General features: G+C 34.4%; 1 protein-coding gene across 2 annotated transcripts in view; it reads right to left on the bottom strand.

Annotated features, from left to right (window-relative positions):
- Positions 1 to 611: 611 nt before the first annotated feature.
- rdh8a (retinol dehydrogenase 8a) overlaps positions 612 to 21,388 on the bottom strand; it is a 33,103-nt gene continuing 12,326 nt past the window's right edge. Inside the window, exons 2-6 of one of the 2 annotated variants that reach the window (NM_200707.1) lie at positions 20,089 to 20,250; positions 10,307 to 10,486; positions 10,048 to 10,141; positions 5,572 to 5,755; positions 613 to 1,385 (exon numbers count right to left, since the gene is read on the bottom strand). In NM_200707.1, the coding sequence (NP_957001.1) occupies positions 1,158 to 1,385; positions 5,572 to 5,755; positions 10,048 to 10,141; positions 10,307 to 10,486; positions 20,089 to 20,250 (848 nt within the window). In that variant the 3' untranslated portion in view covers positions 613 to 1,157. Of the gene's footprint in view, positions 1,386 to 5,571; positions 5,756 to 10,047; positions 10,142 to 10,306; positions 10,487 to 20,088; positions 20,251 to 21,388 lie in introns of both variants that reach the window. The other variant, XM_021469280.3, reaches the window with a different exon arrangement.

A 21,388-nucleotide genomic window follows, 5' to 3' on the forward strand; every position in this document is an offset into this window, starting at 1 on the left:
TCAAAATCCAATGTCTGATAGACGTCATGTTGGTAACGTCCACACATAATCAAGCTGTAACATTATTAGAGGTTGATATTTGTGTTGAAACTAAAATGCAACGTCTGTCGGATGTCGGACATTGACATCAGCCTGACGTTGGGTTCTGACGTCAACCTGATTTTCATTTTTAAACAACGTAAGGGGGACAACGTCAATCTGACGTCATGTTGATGTCCTGTGCCTGCTGGGATGAATCAAGTATCCTTGAAAGCAGCCTTTGATTCTCACCCTATCTGCTTTGAAAGCATCAAGTTTAGACTAACCTCCAGTTACCCACAAATCATTGTGCAAAAATTGAGAGCAAAAGAAATGTCCAGCATAAAAAAAAAAACATATCCAGCCTTCCAGTTGTGAAACACCCATTGTAATAAACGAGACCAGAGATCCCATATTATTCCTGTGTGCCAATGCATTAATCTGCTGATGTATTCTGTCGCCCTCTGGTGGTTACCGGTGGTAACAAATTTTTCAGTTTCTTTCTAAACTTAAGACTCCCAAGGAGCTAATAAATTATTTCAAAACAAGAAAATGAAACCACAATTAGAATATGAGTCATATAATCAATAAAAAAATGTCAAACTATACTTTAATACACACCCAGGCTTCAGCAAATTGATCGCATGAGTTATTCAGTTTCCGAATCAACACTTCTTTAAATAGAGCTTCGAGACCACCTAAAATGTTCAAGTTAATATTAAAAAAAGACTTAAAAAGAAAAACAAAATAACCAAATAAAACATCAGATGCATTCCAATGTGAATCATTAGTACAAAAAAGGCAGCTATGTGATTACTTCTCACTTAAATCATGAACATCATAAGCATCACAATTAGCTTTTGAACTGGTCTGTCATTTTGCACTGTTTGATTCCATTTATCATTGTTAAGCACATGTAAAATATTTCATCATGATAATAACTTAACCAGCCTACTGGTTTTACAGTAACTGAGATGTTTAGATGAACAGCGGCATTCACACTAACACAATACATGCACGCTGTCCTTCTGAAAAGAGATATTGTGTGTTAATGGTGGAAAACTCTGTTGAGGTTTTGCGTTCTCCAGTTTGTAGAGTCCTGATTTAACTGAGGGAAATTTGACTCGCTGCTGCCCTCTTCAGTCTGGAGATATGGTGCGTCTGCGCAGGCAGTTGCATGTCAGGCATTTGAGGATGCTCATGGATATGTGCATCAGTGAGCCGAAGTTAAAGAGCAGGTTGTAGAAGGTTTGCACTGACAGACCTCCAGTTTCATCCGCATATTTCATTGCTACAATAGGCGTGTAGAGGCTGTTGGTCAGGTTGCGGAATCTTGGCTGGCTGGTTTCAATCACTTTCTTGGTGCACTGGTGAATAATGGCAACAGATTTAGTGTTTACACACACTCACAAAATGTACAGATATTTAAATAGATTTAAGACTAGAAGCACAGAGTGGGACATGTTTCTGGATCAACATCTACAGTTTGTTGATCCTGGAACAACATTTCAATCAGCCGATCAGAATTAAAAAATAAGATTATGTTCAGTTTAGGCTTACAATTAAGGTCAGACCCGTAGCCAGGAGGGGTTCGAGTGGTTCAAAAGAACCAAAATTTGTGCCATTCATGAGCTTATTTGTCCTATTTTGACTGCTATGTCATCCCAAAAGTGAAAATAACCCATCGCAAAGGCTTTAAGACCAAGCCGAATTCTGTGTTGGCTATCATGACTTAAGTTAATCTGTTTTGACCAATGCAAACAAGTATTTTCAACATCCAGCTGTGCAAGAAAACACACAATCTTTCATAAGTGGGTCATCTATTACTACTATATTGTTTAAAAATAGAGAAAACAGTTTACAAGTAACATTTATTTCTAAATCTTGGACCTTATTCATATAACAAAAAGATTATTAGATGATTTTGCAGCCATTTTGCACCAGACCACACACCAGCTGATTGGTGTGGAGGAGACAGAGTGATAAAGCCATTTATGATATGGGGAGGATTAGGAGGCCATGATGGACAGAGACCGGTGGGTAGATTTGGCCAGGATGCCAGGGTTAAACCCCTACTCTTTTTGTAGGACATCCTGGGAGTTTTAACGACAGAGAGTCGGGACCTCGGTTTAACGTCTCATCCGAAAGACGGCGCTCACTGAGCAGTATAGAGTCCCCGTCACTATACTGGGGCATTAGGACCCACACAGACTGCAGGTTGGGCGCCCCCTGCTGGCCTCACTGACACCACTTTTGGCAGCAGCCTAGCTTTTCCCATGTGGTCTCCCATCCAGTTACTGACCGGGCGCAGCCCTGCTTAGCGTCAGTGGGTGACCATGTGAGAGATGCAGAGAGCTAGCTGCCGGCAAAATGACAGAATAAAAAAATTCTGACTGAATAAAGTTTAATGTGCTGGCCAATTTGTTATTTATAATTTGCCTAATAATTAACAATAGGCTTGTTTTTAATAAAAAATGGGTTACTTTTTTTAATGATATAAGATTTAATAAATTTGTATTTTAAAAATAAATATTTCTTTATTATAAATCTTAAGGAAATTTTTTTGGTGCATCAAAAAGTGTGGTTATGATGACCATCCGACAAGCTAATTCAGATAAAAATAGTGTTTAAAATCTATTTAAATCTCATAATTAAATATAAAATAAGGTTTGTAAGGTCCATATTTTGAGAAAAAAGAACCACCCCTTTGACCAGGCTGGCAACGGGTCTAAGGGTTATGTACTTCTACACAGGGGTGTAGATTTGGCATGGACGGAGGGGATGTGTCCCCACCAATATTCAGCAATTACTGAACTGTCCCCACTATTTATGCTGTAATTACAGCAAAACAAGGAGATTTTCCAGTCTTCCTTTACTGTACAAGACGTGGACATAAGTAGCTAGTTTTCAAAGAGTCACGTTTACTTGGAGTCCAACATAATGATATTAACCAAGGCTGTGCAGTTAATCGAAATTCAGTTTTGATTTTGTCTTTGTGATTCTGAAAAATAATAATCAGGATAAAACTCTCTATTCCCTATATTCTATACTCTACATTCATACCTCCTCAAAGCCAGATTCTCCAATCACGTGATTTGACTTTTGCAGCGTGGGATGGGTTTAATTAATTGTTATTTATATTATTAAGTGTTTAAAGCTTTTTAAAAAAGCATGAAAGAGAATTTGTTCTGTTCTATCCATTCGCTATAGGGATGTACAGTGCTCAGCATAACTGAGTACACCCAATTTTAGGAAATGAATATTTGTAGCCATTTCTCAGTGAAAATAGGTCATATATTTTGGAGCATTTGAACAAAACAGATTTATTAAACAGATTTATTTATTAAAACAATGTTTTAAGTCACTGATCGTCTTTAGAAATAGGAAGATAATTCATTTAAATTCAAGCAAAATATTGGGGGGAAATTATAAACTACAAAATTTCAACAAAATCTTTGTTTCTCTTCAATTTTTTTAACCCTAACACTAGTTTTTGGACTATTGGCATAAGTTATTTTTGTTAGATAAGCTTCAGATTTGGCTTCAGTACTGGCTAATCTCATGCATATGCACAAATATTCCTATAAAAATAGGAATTAAAATGAGAAATTTGTGAGGGGTGTACTTTTATATGTTGAGCACTGTATGTCCCCACCCATGTCGAGAGCAAATCTACACCCTTGCTTCTACATCATTGTTTTCGAACTATTATTTGATTTTGGGAATAATTTACAGTTAGGGTTGGGTTTAAGGTTAGGTATTGATTATATTCTAGGATCAACATACAGTAGATCCAATATCACATCCTACTTTGCAAAATTACACCCACCAGAACCACAAGGAGTCACTGTATGGGTAAACTTAACCTATTTGCATGCTGTTTAGATGTTGCTAAAGCATATTACATAATAGTTTAATGTAAGTGTCTTCACTAGCTTTTAATGCTGGTTTCTGGTTTAAGTTTGTTCTTGCTGGTCTTAAAATGATTATCTTTAGTCTCAGGCCCTGATTGGCTAATCGGGAGGACTGGGAGAATTTTTTTGGCCGCAAGGGCCGGTGTCCTTAGCTGCTTGCACTCTTAGCAGTCACACTTTTTCATTTATTTATTTATTTGACCAAAGCCTCACTTTTTTATTCATCATTTTGCCGCAGCTCCGCTCTTTTTTTATTTATTTTCTCGCAGCCCCGAGAGCAAAATAAAGCCTTCAGGTTAATGATGACCCCAAACAGCGCCACCTTAGTAAATATAAGAATTCGAATAATTAATGTTAATGAATATTTCACCTGCTCAATGAAAATCAGACGATTAACTACATTAATAAATCTGACATAACTTGATCAGAAATTTGAAAAGGGGAGAAAAAGATTAAGTCATCAAACACAGCATAATAGCACCATAGTGGTCCAGTGGTCAATACGATATGTTACGATGGTGCAGACCCGAGTTCGAACCTCACTTCAGTATTTTTATTTTATTTTTATTTTTAGCGTTAAGACATATAATACTATTTGGGTTACTTTAAGAGGTGTACATATTTAATTTTTTCTGTAACCACCGTTGAAAAGTACGGGATATTTATAAGGAATTTTGCACAGAATATATATTCAGATATTGCAGGAAAGGACATTGTGATGTTTTAAAGCAGGGGTGTCAAACTCAATTCCTGGAGGGCCGAAGCCCTGCACAGTTTAGTTCCAACCCTGCTCCAACACACTTACCTGTAGGTTTCAAACAATCCTGAAGGACTCAATTAGTTTGATCAGGTGTGTTTAATTAGGGTTGGAACTAAACTGTGCAGAGCTGCGGCCCTTTTGGAACTGAGTTTGACACCTGTGTTTTAAAGAATAATGTTGGAATAATGTTAGCTACCCTTTAATGTTCTCATATTTATGAAAAACATTTGAAGTTCTAAAGCAGCTGTTTCCTTGAAAAAGACGTGATAGTGTCATTAGAAACTGAATTGGAAATGACGTTATTTTTAATGTCAGCATTTAAGAGGTGGGCTGGTCTAAAGCTTGAAATTCCAGGGCTAAAAAAGAAGTCCCACTCTGGCCCTGTTTAGTCTGTAATTTCTGTAATTTGGATCACTCACCCCTTATATCAACTCATGGCATTTATAGCCTCTAATACCTGTTTGCCATCCTTATTTATTCGATTGAGAGTAAAACTGATTGCTGTTATCTCAGTGGGTGAAAGGCTTTGCCTAGCAACATAAAACACTAAAACATAAGTAGCTATAAAAAACAGCAATAACGAAGGCATTATAGGTTCATTTGACCTTATAAAGGCTCAGTTTTTAATATATATTTACACTGTACAAAGTGATTTGTTACTTAATGGACCAAAGAAGTACTTAGAAATATGCATTTTTATTTGATGTTTGATGTATTCTCAACAGTGTTGCCAGATATAGCTGACTTTTTCCATCCCAAATGCTGTTTTTAAATTATTGTAAATCGGAAAAACAGCCACAGAAAAACGTTACCCTGGTGGTTCTAGTGTTAAATGTTTAAAGTGCAGTGTAAAGTTTACTGTTAAATTGTGGCACATACTTTAGCAATGTCATCTGGTGTTTGTCCCATTGCCTCAAAGATGTCAATGGATGACGGGACGTACACATCCTTGAAGTATCTGACTGTGTCTGGATCTGCTCCAGGATACTCCATCTTGGCTACTTCTTCCATCATCTTGGTTTCAAACTCTGTGTGCACCGGGCCTGGCTCTATCAGAGACAATCTGGAGGAGAGAGATGGAATGTTACGTTAGCACTGCCAGAAAGACTATAAAAACTTGTTTACGCCGAGTGCAGAGTGTTTTAGTGCCTTGTAAATAAAAAAAGAAATTAATAAAAGGGGATAGTTCACTGCAGTTGTACATTTCTGCATTTACTTTAACACTTATATGAGTTTCTTTCTTCTGTTGAACACAAAGGAAGATATACTGAGAAATGTTGAACTATCACTTTAACCCTTGCGTGCTGTTGGGGGTGTTTCCATCCACTCTGGGGTGGATGAATACAGTATATGTTACATATAATTTTTTTTTCAGAATGGTATTGTTTAAAAAAGACAATAGTAATGTAGGAATAAAAAAAATAATGTGATGACTAAAAAATTGGTTAGACAAATTATAAATATACTGAAGACATTTTACAATAAAATTATTTTATTTATTATTTATAATTCGTTATAATTTGTTATTTATTGCTATAAATGATTCAATATATAAAAAAATTACTTAACATGAATTAACAATAAACAATGTGTCTACAGTTTATATTATATTATATTATATTATATTATATTATATTATATTATATTATAATATTAACCACATTTACAAATGGATTTTAAGATTAAAGGTGGAATCTGTTAATAGTTCATATAAAGTGAATGTGAACACCTACACCAAAAAAGGTTAATAAATATAAAAATGTATTTTCTAACTGTTAGTTGAATTAACAACTAAAGAGACCTTGCTGGCTATTATATAACCCTAACCCTTTATTAACAATGCATTAATTTACATATCTTTATGTAATCTAGTGACCACCTAGAAGCTTTCTTTGGCCCTCTGCTGGAGAACCACTGCAATTTGTCTTTATATTCATAATGCTATTTCTTTGAAAACAATTGTAATGACTTAAATATATAAATCTAAACCTCTAAATGCAACTTTAATGTAAAAAACATATATATACTGATCAAAAAATAAAGGGAACACTTTGTGTTGTTTAAGTGTTTATTTTTTGACCAGTGAACATTTATACATTCTGTTTTAATCAGTCACAGTTTTTATTTTGGTAATTTGCTGTAAAAATAATAAAATAACATCAGTTTATATATATATTTTAAATAAATGTCAGTATTTGTTGTCAACATGAGTTTAGGATGTATGCTCAATGTTGATTTTGGCCACTTTGGTCACCTAAAATCAACATAATATTAATGTCATTTGACATTGTTATTGGTTGTCAAAATAACATTGTCCTTAGATGTTGACTAGACCTTGAATTTTGGTCACCCGAAATCACAACCTAAATCTAATCTAATGTTAACATCTTATGATGTTGGCTGCCTGCTGGGCAATAACTAAATGCACTACAGAATGTAACACTTACACACATCCACAAATGACATGTAAATGCATCAGCTTTTTTACAGCGTAATACTCACTATTCTATACTCTTGAGTACTTTTAAAAGGGCTACATTTTAGTCATACTTTGAGTAATATTTACAACAGATACTTTTACTTGCAATACATTTTTGGGCAAGTTATGGTACTTTTACTTAAGTAGGATTTTCAGTACTCTTTCCACCATTGGTTGTGACCCTGGACCACAAAACCAGTCTTAAGTTAGACAGGGATGGAGCTCTTACCCTAAAAGCCAAAAATACATTGTATGGGTCAAAATGATCTAATGATTTTCAAAAAATCATCGGAACATTAAGTAAAAATCAAGTTCCATGAAGATATTTTGTAAATTTCTAACTGTAAATATATCAAAAACTCAATTTTTGATATATGCATTGCTAAGAATAAAATTTTGACAAAATTCTAAGCGATTTTCTCAATATTTAGACTTTTTTAAAACTTCAGATTCCAAATATTTAAATAATATCTCAGCCAAATATTGCCTGATACTAACAATCCATACACCAATGAAAATATTCTTTATTTAACTCTTGTGTCATGTATAAATATCAGCTTCAATTTTTTTTTTTTTTGTTTAAACAGTCATTGTTGACTGTTTCAAGGTCTGAACACAAAATCATGAGGACTGTGAATTTGCTGTGGTTGGACCAAAATTATGGAATGGTCGTCTTCTGTACATTCCAGATACATCATCTTTAGAGGATTTTTAGGTCACAGCTGAAGAAACATTTGGTCAGTTTAGCATTTGACATTCTCTAAAAAATGCTTGTCGTGGAATGTTCTTAATTTAATGTTTGTACTTGTCAATTGAATATTGTACATTTCTATGTGTTAAGTAAAGCACTATGGGCAATTTAACCTGCAGTTAAATGTGCTATATAAATTAAGAAATTGAAGTTAGACTTAGATATACAATTGAAGTCAGAATTATTAGCCTCCTGAATTATTAGCCCCCCTCTATATTTCTTTTCCCAAATTTCTCTTTAATGCAAATAAGATTTTGTAAAACACGATTCTAAATAATCGTTTTAACAACTAATTTATAATACCTAATTCTTTTATCTTTGCCATGATGACAACAGTGGCGTTGCAAGGGTCGTAAGGGATAAGGGGCTTTGTCCCAAACAAGTTGAATAAAAATAGAAAGGCTTTAACTGATCATTTACATGACTGTTACAATAAATGGTCTATATGTGTTCTTCCAGCCATCTTAGGTGTTTTCATTAGAATAAAGTCGTTTTATAATCCGATGCTAACTGACATAGCATGTTACCATAGAATATAGCTATAAAGATTAAACTATCACAGAAAGAGATGTGACTGGCTATATCATATCAAGAAAAATATGTCTAAATATCTATTTGTAGAGATAATTTGTATTTAAATGTATGTATTTAAATTGATATTATGCACATTTTATTGATCACAGTTATTTTATTTCCCTAAAACTACACACATTTTTTACTGTGAAAACAAATATTAAGCTTCATCATTAGATAGAAGTGTTCAGTTTCACAAAACAGGTGTATAATCTGCTTGTTATGTGATGTTTCCGGGTCCAAGCTGCCTCTTATTTGAATAGAGAAAATATTTGTTTATGGCCACTTTTTAGTCATGTCACACATTAAAGTGAATTTTTAAAGTGAAATTTTTGTATATAAAATCATGGTGGACACAACAGTCTCTGGGCTTGCTGCATCACAAATACCAAAATTGTAAATAATTGTGTGTGTGTGTGTGTGTGTGTGTGTGTGTGTGTGTATATATATATATATATATATATATATATATATATATATATATATATATATATATATATATATATCTATATATATCTATATATATCTATCTATATATATATATATATATATATATATATATATATATATATATATATATATATATATATATATATATATAGTGATCGTGATTTTTAAAATTAATACATCAGTTTGTAAATGTTTATTATTACCATTTGATGAGTGCCCCCATACAGTTTGATATAGCGGTTGGACCCGGAAGCCGCTTTGCATGATGTCACACTTAACAAGCAACAAACAACAGTGCAGTGGTGTTTTTTTTTTTTTTTTTTAAACATTTGCCGTGTAACAACAATCCCACTCCCACCTGCTGGTAGAAACAGGTACTGCTGAACAGCCAACTATTTAAATACCCGACACAAAAACTGCGTTAAGTTGAATGCGTATGATGTATGTGGTAACTTTAAGTACTTAGATAATAAATAAAATTTATACAACCAATTTACTTTTTTGAAGTGCAACATTTTCCAAAAGATCATCTTTTGACAATACTTAAGCCGGCTTAATACAGGCTTAAGCCCCCTGAGCACCCCTTGGAACATCACTGGATGACAGTACATAAAATTTTATTAGTTTTCAAGATACTAGTATATATCTTAAGTGGCATTTAAAAGCTTAACTTGATTAATTAGGTAAGTTAGGTTAATTAGGCAAATCATTGTGTAATGTGGTTTGTTCTGTAGACAATTGGGGGAAAAAATGCTTAAGGGGACTAATAATATAGACCTTAAACTGGTTTTTAAAAAAAATTGCTTTTATTCTAGCTGAAATACAACAAACAAGACTTTCTGCAGAAGGAAAAATATTATAGAAAATACTGTAAAAAATTGCTTGCTCTGTTAAACATCATTTAGGAAATATCTGAAAAAGAAAATTCACAGAAGGGCTTATAATTTTTACTTTACCTGTATGTATGTATGTATGTATGTATGTGTGTGTGTGTATATATATATATATATATATATATATATATATATATATATATATATATATATATATATATATATATATATTCATTTTTTAACTTTCCATACATCCCAAAACTACTTACTTGACATTAAACTTGAGCAGCTGAACAGCCATGCTCTCGCAGAAGCCCTCTATGGCGAACTTCGAGGCGGTGTAGACGTCATTGAACACCACACCTGCAGAAGAGTTCAACAAACAAAACATTCAAGCCAACAGTACTGCCCTCCTACAGTCACCCAAACCATATGTGCCATATCTGCTCCACAGCTCAATGCCTCTATTGTCCCATTGGACACAGAAGGTTTCAGTCAGCCTTTAAAAGCCTGGCATGTCCGGCTTACCCTGCAGGCCCATGACGCTGCTCATGATGATAATGTGTCCCGCTTGGCGCTTCTTCATGTCCGGCATGACCTCTTTTATCATGCGCACAGTGCCGAAAAAGTTGGTTTCAAACACTCGCTTCATCTCGTCCATGCTGATGCTCTCCACAGGGCCCAGCAAACCCACGCCGGCGTTATTTACTGGAAAGTCAGACAGGAAACACGGTTGGTTACATGGATGTGAAGGTTTCCTGAGGCACTTGGCTGGTATTGATGTATGGCCAGCACAAAACATTTAGTTATAATCAGTCGGGACATCATTCTTAAAGCGATAGTTCACCCAAAAACAAAAGTTTACACATCGTTTACAAACCGCTAAGGGTTTAAACTTACAAATGTCTTTCTTCTGTTGAATACAAAACAAGATATTCTGAAAAATGTTCACATGCTATGAAAAAACATAGGTAAAACATATACTATGGAAGTCAGTGTTAATATTGTTGACGAAAAATTTCCGTCATAAGTTTCTACCAATGAAAATTAGACAAAAACTAAATAAAAATTAATGAATGATGTCTACAACTATAATAAAAAAATACTGACATTTTGTAGACTAATAAAAATGAGATGTGAATGTGATTGGGGATTTTTTTTGGAAAAATTTCTAATAAGAATTTATCTTGTTGTGTGATTTGAGAAGTAACTGATCCACATTAGACATTGGCTGCAATTACATCAACATTTGAGCAGAATAGATTTAGAGGACTAAAATTGTATGAAATTTAGTCAACTGAAACTAGACTAAAACTAAAATGATTCAGAAGACTAAAATATGACTAAAACTAAAATGGATTTTTAGTCAAAAGACTACGACTAAAACTAAATCAAAATTTGATGTCAAAATTAACACTGATGGAAGTCAATGGCTTTCACTGCTTTCACTCAAAAATAAATAAATGAATACATAAATAACATATTTAAAATGAGTCGAATCAATTAGATTTTTTTGGGGGGGAGGACAATTAAATTATTTTATTTAAATTTGTAAAATAATAATAATAATAATTAATTAATTAATCAATTTGTGTTGGAACAACATAAAGGAATTGTGTGGGACCAAGCATTGTCAGCATTGTCAGCATTTTTCAAAATATCTTCTTTTGTGCTCAACAGAAGATAGAGGGCCCTATTGTACACCCGGCGCAAGGTTAGACGCAATTGTTGTTTGCTAGTTTCAGCTTGGCGCAAGAGTCGCTTTGACGTTTTTCACCACACTGTTTGAATAGCAAATGCATTTGCGCTCATATGTGCGCCCATAGGCGTTCTGGTTTAAAAAAGGAGGCGTGTTGAGGCGCACTGCTGGTGCGTTGCTATTTTGAGAAACTTTAATAGATTGTTATATAGACCAAAACAAAGCCGGTCTTAAGTCTAGCGCAGAGCGGGTTAGTTGTGCGCCTCGATTACAAACTGCTTAATACATACAGGATGTTGAGCAATATGCAAATATCTTTACAAATGAAAAAGAATTAAAATATTAAGGATACATAGGATATAATAATTATATATAGCCTATAGACCAATTACCAACCTACGTCACACATGATGTTACACGGGCCCCCGGTTGCAAAAAAAGGACAGGCTGCAATGGGAAAAATGTTGTTTTGTGTGGTAGGATGCCGAATTTGAGTCCAAAAATAGAAAACTTAACTTTTACAATACACCAAACACTGCTTTAATACTGACTGCAGAAGTCTTTGGCTAAATGGGAGCTGAATGAAGTGAGGAGCTAATTAGAAATGCTGGACTCTGCAGTTCTCATGTCATATCAGGTCAGTTCACGCTATGCTGAATCATACACATCACTCGTTTTTTGAATGAAAATGATTTCAGCAAAAACAGTTACATATGGTGAATTAAACTGCGGACACTGAATGCTAAGAATGAAACGTGACAGTTATGTTTATTAAGGTAAACTTGGTTTTATATTCACACATTCATTCAGTGACAACTTGTGACAAACTCCCTATATTGTTTACCACGGCACTTTGAATATTCGGTCTGAAAAAACCTGCAGGTGTGACTTGAAAACAACATTAGCACTGTTTATTTGACTGTGAACAATGTTGTACTTTGATAGTCATTGGCTGTTGCTAATATGATTTCGCTATTTAGAGTTTGCAAATAATATTATTTTGGAATTATATTATTAAGGAGAAAGTCTGAATGTGCGAATATAAAACCAACTTTACCTCTATGTGTAGGTTCACATACCCTGCCGTACAGGTGAAGTTCTCTGTTAGAATGCAGTCGTTTTGCGTGTTGGTGATTAATTACCCTGGGCTTGTATAACGTTAGCTCTGTCTTGTTTCCCTGTCTTTGGCTAGGTGGAATCTCTGTGTTTAGCTCTGGTCATCATGGAGCATTATTTCTTGCACATGACCACAAAGAACAAAATTGTTGGCATATAAAGACTTGTAGACCTTTAACTTCTCTCTTGTAAAATCACTCGGAGCTTCAATGAGATTGTATATTTCGGGCTGGATGCTTGATCATTTCGTCTTATCCAATATTTATTGGGAGGGAGCTATCACAAATGGAGCTGTCAGATGAACGCCGCTCACTTTAATTTTAATTTTGCTGAATCACTGTGCTTGTCACTGGGCGACGAGCTGTTATAATATGCTGTAAGCATTATGTAAATAATATATATAATATGTAAGTAATATATCTTATTTCTAATACAACAACAAACTCTGCACCGCATCTGATGTCATTCCCTCACTGTAAATGCTGGGGCTCCCGGTTGCTGAATGTTTACAAACATGGTAATTGGTCTATAGAATATAAATCTAAAGGATTAAAATATTACAAAACATATTATTTTCTAGCCTACATAAATATAAAAAACAAACTTTCATGCCTTGTTTATCTCGGGAGGCTTTTTCAGTTATTCATAACAATTTGCTTTGGTATAATGTTAATATTATTAGAAGTATTATTTATTATATGCATATTTTTTTTTTATTAAAAACAAGCTTAGATTTGTCCACCTGTCAGGTTTTAGACCATATAGGGCAAAGCATGTGTATTAGGATATAACCTTTTAAGTGTGTTTTTGAACACACTTCGTTATTTTTGTTCATTTATTCATTTTCTGGAAATTGGAACTGAATTTAGAAATAGTTTTGAAACAGATCTTTGCGCTTAACAGTCTAAATTTATTATGTATATGCTAATGGGTGTGTGTGTACAAAACGTTTCCCTATCCACAGGAGTGAAAGTGAAAGTAAATAATGAGGAGGCTCATTTCTCATTCTCACGCTGTAGATGCTCTTTAACTGTTTTCTTGCTAGTGAAGTGTTCAGTTTTTCCACTTATAAAATCCTAAAGTCATGTAAATAGCAAATGCACCATGGCGCAACACATCTGACTCTTAAAGGGAATGGGAGATGATACTCTGATTGGTTTATTCTCAAAATACACCCATAACTCATTAAGAGAAAAAGCTCAACCCTGTTAGACCATGCGCCAAGGTGCAAAGCGTATTTTTCCATCAATAAAATAGCAAAAGTGGACACGGCCTTATTGCTTTAGCGCTCTGCGCTTTGCACTTTGCGAATGGATCATCAAAATAGAGCCCAAAAAGTCAAACAAGTTTAAAACAATTAAAGGGAGAATAAATGATGACAGAGTTTTACTTTTTTGGGCGAACTGTCGTTTTATTTGGCCACAATTGTAAGTCTGAACAGGAAAATCAATTCAAATCAAATCAAAAAGGTAATTTCACTCAAATATTTATATAGTTCATTGTAGTAAATGAGTCCCCCTAATTAAGCCTTGATCCCCCTGAAAGATGGCAAAAGGTGTGGGGTTCATCTTTTTAAAAAGTAAGAAATAGTTTGCTTAATCACTATTAATAGATGAGATGAAACAAAAAAATAATAGATGATATAGATATACATTTAACCAACCCTACAACAGTTCATGCAGCACTGTCGCCTCCCACCAAGAAGTTCGCTGGTTCGAGTGTGCCGGTTTCTTTTACAGTCTAAAGACATGCGCTATAGGTGAATTGGGTTTCCCAGTACTGGGTTGCAGCTGGAAGGCATCTGCTGTATAAAACATATACCAGAAATGTTGGTGGTTCATTCCGCTATGGCGACCTCTGATAAATAAGGAATAAAATCGAAAGAAAATAAAAGAATGAATAGCAGCTGATACCATTGTGAATGCATTAATCACTTCGATGCAGGAAAATATTCATTTAGCTGTGTAAAGCCAGCATATCTAGAGCACTGATTTATGCAGTAAGTGTTCACCGGAAATTTTTTTGTATAAAATAGGTGTGTGAATATACATATAATGTAAAAGTAAAGTAAAATTAGATGCATAGTTTGTATTTCAGGTCTGTGGCTAGCCTGGTAAGGGATAGTTCTTTTTTCTTAAAAAGTGGACATTTTTTCGCGTTCATTCGCCTTATTTTCAATTTAATTTTGAGATTTACTGTAAATGCTGCATTTAGAGTAATTTTAAGCACTATTTTTAGCTGAATTAGCTAGTCGGGTGGTCATCATAACCACACTTTTGATATACCAAAATATTTCATTTATTCTAAGATTTAAAATACAGAATACCATTAGAAAAAAAAAAATAGGAATCTGGTTAAGTTTCAAAATAAAAACTGTAATCTATTTTCATTTGTAAGGAAAATAACAAACTGGTCAGCACATTCAACTTTCCTCAGTCAGAATTTGGCCATTTGAATAATACAAATTTATAGCAATAACAATGTGGAACTTTTTTTAGCCTCTCTTGTAAAACAAATATAAATGAAAATTCATGGATAACAACAATAACAAAAATACTATTTAAATTAACCTTAATATGGCCGCTTTTGGTGCTTCACACCTTTTTATCTGTAATTTTTTTGTTTCAGGAATGTTCTCCAATTTTGAACAAAAGTTACATGTGAAACGTTTCTTTATTTAACAATAATACAGTAGCGAAATAATACTTCACTGAGGTCAGATATGTTTTCTTACACAGCTGGATGAAAAATAATAGCATTGGAATTAACTGATCAGCCGACGTCACACTAAAGTGACACCCAGCAGATTATTTGCTTGGTCTTAAAGCCCAGTCCAGGGGTGGCCAACCATGTTCCTGGACAGCCACCTTCCTGCAGATTTCAGTTGCTACCCATATCAAACACACCTGAACCAATTAATTAGGACCTGAACACCACGTGATAATTACAGGCAGGTGTGTTTGATATGGGTTGCAACTGAAATCTGCAGTAAGGTGGCACTCGATAGGTGTAGTCGATAGGTTATTTTTACAATTTATTATGAAAAAGCAGTCAAAACAGGACAAATGAGCTCATGTATGGGGCAAATTTTGGACCTTCCCAGTGAGAGAACCACCCCCCGGGCTACAGGGCTATTTAATTAGACACCTGCTAAAACATGGGAGTTAAACAGTAATAAAAGCAACCTTTCGTGGTCATCCATTTATTGGTCCAGGAATGCAAACTTTCCCGTTTTGTTTTACATCAAAATCGATCACCTTCGAGAATCACACCTCTGCTGCAACAGCCAATCAGAGGTTACCGTGGTCTCATCTAATCGAAAACTTAAGTAATTTTGAATAACAAATTATAGTTAAATGTAACAGAATTATTAGTCCTGAGTATTTTTCTCCCAATTTCTGTTTTGAGGAAAGATTTAATCAACACATTTCTAAACAATAGTTTTAATAACTCAGTTCTAATAACTTTGTTATGATGACAGTAAATAATATTTGACTAGATATTTTTCAAGACACTTAAAGTTACATTTAAAGGCTTAGCTAGATTATGTCAGTTAGGCAAAGTAGAGTAATTAGGCAAATCAACGTTGGTTTGTTTTGTAGATAATCAAAAAATATATAAAGGGCTAATAATATTGATTTTATAAAAAAAAAATGTTTTTATTTTTGCTGAAATAAAACAAATAAGAATTCTCTAGAAGAAAAAAATATTACTGCAAATACTGTGAAAACAGTATTACTAATAATAGTGATAGGCTAATAATATTGACTTTAACTGTGCGTTTAATTTACAGAAAGATGCATTACACAAACTAACATTACTGAAAAGGCTCAATCCAAATGTCAATTTATAACTCTTCAATTCAATTCGTGCACCAATCCAAGGCTTCGAATGTGGTTTGAAATCCTATTATAGACTTTTGTTAATGCGTCTCAGTCTTAACAGTCCAATAGGATTTGATTAGATGTGTGTGGGGGTTTCCAGGACATCATGTGGCGTGATAATACAACAGGCATTTAGTCAAGAAGGACCACAGGTAGTGAACTTAATTAAACCTGGTGTTAACATGTGTTTAATTGTGCCCCTTGTAACCATCTGTGATCGGATTTCGTCAAGATCTCTTATTTCGTCACGCTCTGCATCACTTTCAGTTGGAGAGCTCAGTGTGAAACAGAAGTACTATTGATTAAATGAAACAATGCTACTGTATGTGGCTTACGAGCAGTGAGTAAGCAAGAAAATGGAAAGGATACTGGCAGCTCGAATTCTGTCATAATCCATGTGTTACAACACAATGATGCATGAAAGTTTTGTGCTTTAGTGCACAACATGTGCTGTAATGATCATGTTAGTCAACTGAGATCTTTTGTGACTCCTTGAATACATTTGACCAGATGAAAATGTGTAATCAAGAAATTAAATAAAATACATTTTGGGTTATCTTTGGACATGGAGGAAAGTGTTGTGTATGAACTGATGTCAGATCCTAATATATATATATATATTCGTATATTTCGTGTATATATATATATATATATATATATATATATATATATATATATATATACATATTAGGGCTGTCAAAATTAGCACGTTAACGCACGTGATTAATTTGAAATATTTAATGCGTAAATAAAATAACACAAAAAACGCAGTTGCAGTTTTCCTGTTGTGGCCGACATGTGTTCAGGGCCGGCGCGTCCATAGAGGCGACCTAGGCGGCCCTAGCGAGCAAACTCCCCGGTCTTCACATCTATCCGCTACACCCACCCTCTCCCTCACAGTCCTCGGCCTTCCATAGGAATAAAACGGCGTGATTGCCGTTTGCCTAGAGTGCCAGTTCTGCTTGCTCCAGCCCTACGTAGGACGCCCTTTTAGAAGGAAAGTTTCAGTATAAAACAATTAATGTCGCATCATGCAATTTTGGGTGTTTCATTTTTAATCTTTAGACTTAAACTGCTGTTTAGCAGTTCACTCCCATTCAGCATATTTTCATTCAGGATGTTTTAATGGAATTTGATACTGCATGGCGAACGAAAAGAAAAACCTCCACATTTCGGGACTCGCGTGGTCATTTAAGATAATCAAAAATCGCTTGATCAGTATAATGAAATAATGAAAAATCTTTATCAGTATTATCCTAATCAAAACAAAGAGTATTGGTTTCCATGTGAATGAAAGTGCCAGATGAATTCGGAAGCTTTCAAAGACATTTCTCTGCCCTTAACCTGCGTCCCTCAAATGTTTCATTTGTCGTGTTTCCCCCCTTTTGTAAAGCGTCTGTTTCACGTTCCTCAGCCATAATTTAGAATGCTTAGTTTAAGGAGATTTGATGGACGCAATCGTGCATGAATCTGAAGGGATCCCTCTCGCTCACCGGCACTGCCCGCGTTGTCTCTCTCCCTCTGTGTGTGTGTGTGTGTGTGTGTGTGTGTGTGTGTGTGTGTGTGTGTGTGTGTGTGGGTATGTGTGTGTGTGTGTGTGTGTGTGTGTGTGTGTGTGTGTGCGTGCGTGCGTGCGTGCGTGTGCGTGCGTGCGTTGGTATGTGTGTGTGCGCGTGTGTGTGTTTGTAGTCCACTTAGAATCCAACATGGAAAGCATTTTTGTTTGTTTTTGGCATGGATTGTTTTTTTTTATTTAAATGGCACTTACATGCCTGTGTTTTTACTTTTGTAATAAATACGGGATTTCGTGATTAATCATGATTAATTACAAATAAGTGTGATTAATCACGTTATTTTTATAATCATTTGACAGCCGTCTAGAAAGAAGGTGTGTTAAGGCGAATTGTTGGCACTTTGTTATTTTAAAGAACTAAAATAGTGCGCAATTGACCAACTGAAAGCTGGTTTAAATTCAGCACAGAGCTTGTTAGTTATGCGCCTATGCAGGTTTAAATGCTTAATACACACAGGATGTACAGCAATACACAAATATCATTACAAATGAAAAAAATTAAAGGAATAAAATAATATTATAGCAGAGTGTGTATAACACCATTTCCTCATCCATGAAAGTAAAGGAGTAAAGAGTAAAAGTAAAGTAAAGAGGCTGAATGGAGGAGGCTCATTCTTTATTCTTGCGCTGCAGATGCTCTGTTTAACTGTTTTCTCACTAGTTCAGTTTTTCCACTACCAAAGTCTGCCATGTAAATAGCAAATGATGATGCAACTGACTTTTAAAGGGAATGGGAGATGAGATTATGATTGGTTTAGTGCACGTTATGCTCAAAACACCTATAACTCCTATAACAACTAGCAAAAGTGGATTCGGACATGTCCTTAATGCTTTCGCGCCATATGCTCTAGACTTTGCGCTTAGATTGGTAAAATAGAGCCCATAGTGTATCCAAATGGATTAAAAGTGTATAACTGCTGTTTAATATACTTAAAAATGCCGTAGAATGTAAATGTGTTGTATAGGTGAATAATATTAGTTCAGTACATGAGTGTAAAATCTTGGTGAAAAACAGGCCATTTGGAAAGAAATTATTTGAATGATTTGAAAAATGTATTTGATTTTATCAGCTCTGCCAATTAGAGTGGTTGAGCTCAAGTGCAACAAGCAGTAATGTTTTAAATCTGTTGTGATATGTCAGATAGTTGAGAGCTGATCAGAAGATTTGATGAGATACTGAAGTATAGATGACGTTGAAAAATTGTAGGTCCATTTAGACGGAAGGGACAAACTGCAAGCTTTGGATGTTTATTTATTCTTGATTTGAATTTGTCAGAGCAGAGCTCATTGATTTTTCACATTCCAAATATGGTCAAAACCAAGTTTTTCATTCATTTGTTCATTTTTCTTCAGCTTGGTCTCTTTATTTATCAGGGGGTCGCCACAGTGGAATGAACCTCCAACTTATCCAGCATATGTTTTACACAGCAGATGCACTTCCAGCTGCAACCCAGTACATACACTACGGCCAATTAAGCTTATTCAATTCACCTGTCTTTGGACTGTGGGGCAAACTGGATCACCCAGAGAAAACCCAAGTGAACATGGGGAGAACATGCAAACTCCACAACGAAATGCCAACTGACCCAGCTGGGACTCAAACCAGTGACCTTCTTGCTGTGAGGGGACAGTGCTAACCACTGAGCCACCGTGATGCACCGGTACGTTCATATCACATTTACCATAAACATTTTCATTTCTGCAGTGCCTAAAAGCATTGACCTCAGCTCTGGTGTGTATTAGTTTTAAGTGTATCATTTCCATAATAAGTTCCCTATTAAGAAGTATGTCAAAGAGCATTACACAAGAGCTTTACACAAGGGAATGTGTTGAATGGGCAAGTTTAGGATGTAAAAGGCCACGAAGCATGTCAAGTGTCATTCTCTCAGAAAACAACTTGCACATACTCATCAGACTTTCCTCTCTTACTTGATTCTGCTGCTCAGAACTTGATCAGCCCATGTTAAAAAAATAAGTACTGTATTTTTCCCCTAGTTCATGAACAAATTCTCTGAGTTGTTTGGCACTGAGCACTCACTGAGTACGTCGATGTGTCTGTCCTTTACACTGTTGACACACTGCCTGACCGATTCATCGCTGCAGATGTCCAGAGGCAGCAGAGTCAGGGTCTGACCATACACTTCACCCGCTGCCTCCACCAGACGGTCCTTCTTCTTCAGGTCTCTCATAGTGGCAATCACTTCAACACAAACCAGACACAAATATTTCATCAGCAACAAAAAAAAAAAAAATGACACAATTAGATCCATTTGTCCTAAAATCACTACAGGATAATGTGGTGTAATTGAGTTTGTGTGTTTTTAGCATTGACACACATTTGCTGAGCCAAAACAGCAGTGTAATCAGTGATCAGTGTTGCTAAAAGAAAAGATAAACTCAACAGATTAAGATTTTTGCGCACTTTGCACTTTGAGCAGCTGAGGGACAGTGACCTAAATCAAGAGCCCATCCCAGATTTAATAATAACTCAACTCATTTGTTTCACAAACTCTACATTGCATGTTTAAATCTACTGTGACTAAATAAATAATTACAATGAATAAAAAAATTAGACATACTTTGTACATGCTATTTTATCAAACCTTCTATTCATTGGAAAATTCCAAAATACTATACACAGTAACTGAAAAAACAACAACTAAGTAAACTATTATAATGGTAAATATCTGTTGACAATAATAAAAAAACTACTACTACTACTAATAATAATAATGTATTTTATAGCATCAAATCAGCATGATAAACAGATTTCTGAAGGAGGGACTGGAATAATAATGCTAAAATTCAGATTTGACAATAAAATTAAATAGCTTTTCAACAGAGAATTCCAAAAAAAACTATTAACAATAATTGAAAAAATACTAAAATAAGTAATTATTACAGATTTTAAATATGTTTAATAATAATAATAATAATAATAATAATAATAATAATAATAATAATAATAATAATGATTATTACAGATTTTAAATATCTGCTGATAATGATAATAATAGCAATAATAATAATAATGATTATTACAGCTTTTAAATATCTGTTGTTGATAATAATAATAATAATAGCAATAATAATAATAATAATAATATAAATAATAATAATAATGTATTTTATAGCATCAAATCAGCATAATATAATGATTTCTGATGCATCATGTCTGATAAAATGATGCTAAAATTCAGGTTTGACATTAAGATCAAATGACATTTTAAAAGCAAACAACATTGTACTATTAAAAGTATAGTATTTATGTTATTGTAGTCTTATTTTTTTTTACTACTCTGGAGACATTTAAGAGATTTCAAAGTTAATGGTTCTCT

Source organism: Danio rerio, chromosome 3, assembly GCF_049306965.1.
Source record: "Danio rerio strain Tuebingen ecotype United States chromosome 3, GRCz12tu, whole genome shotgun sequence".
Taxonomy (NCBI): Eukaryota; Metazoa; Chordata; class Actinopteri; order Cypriniformes; family Danionidae; genus Danio; species Danio rerio.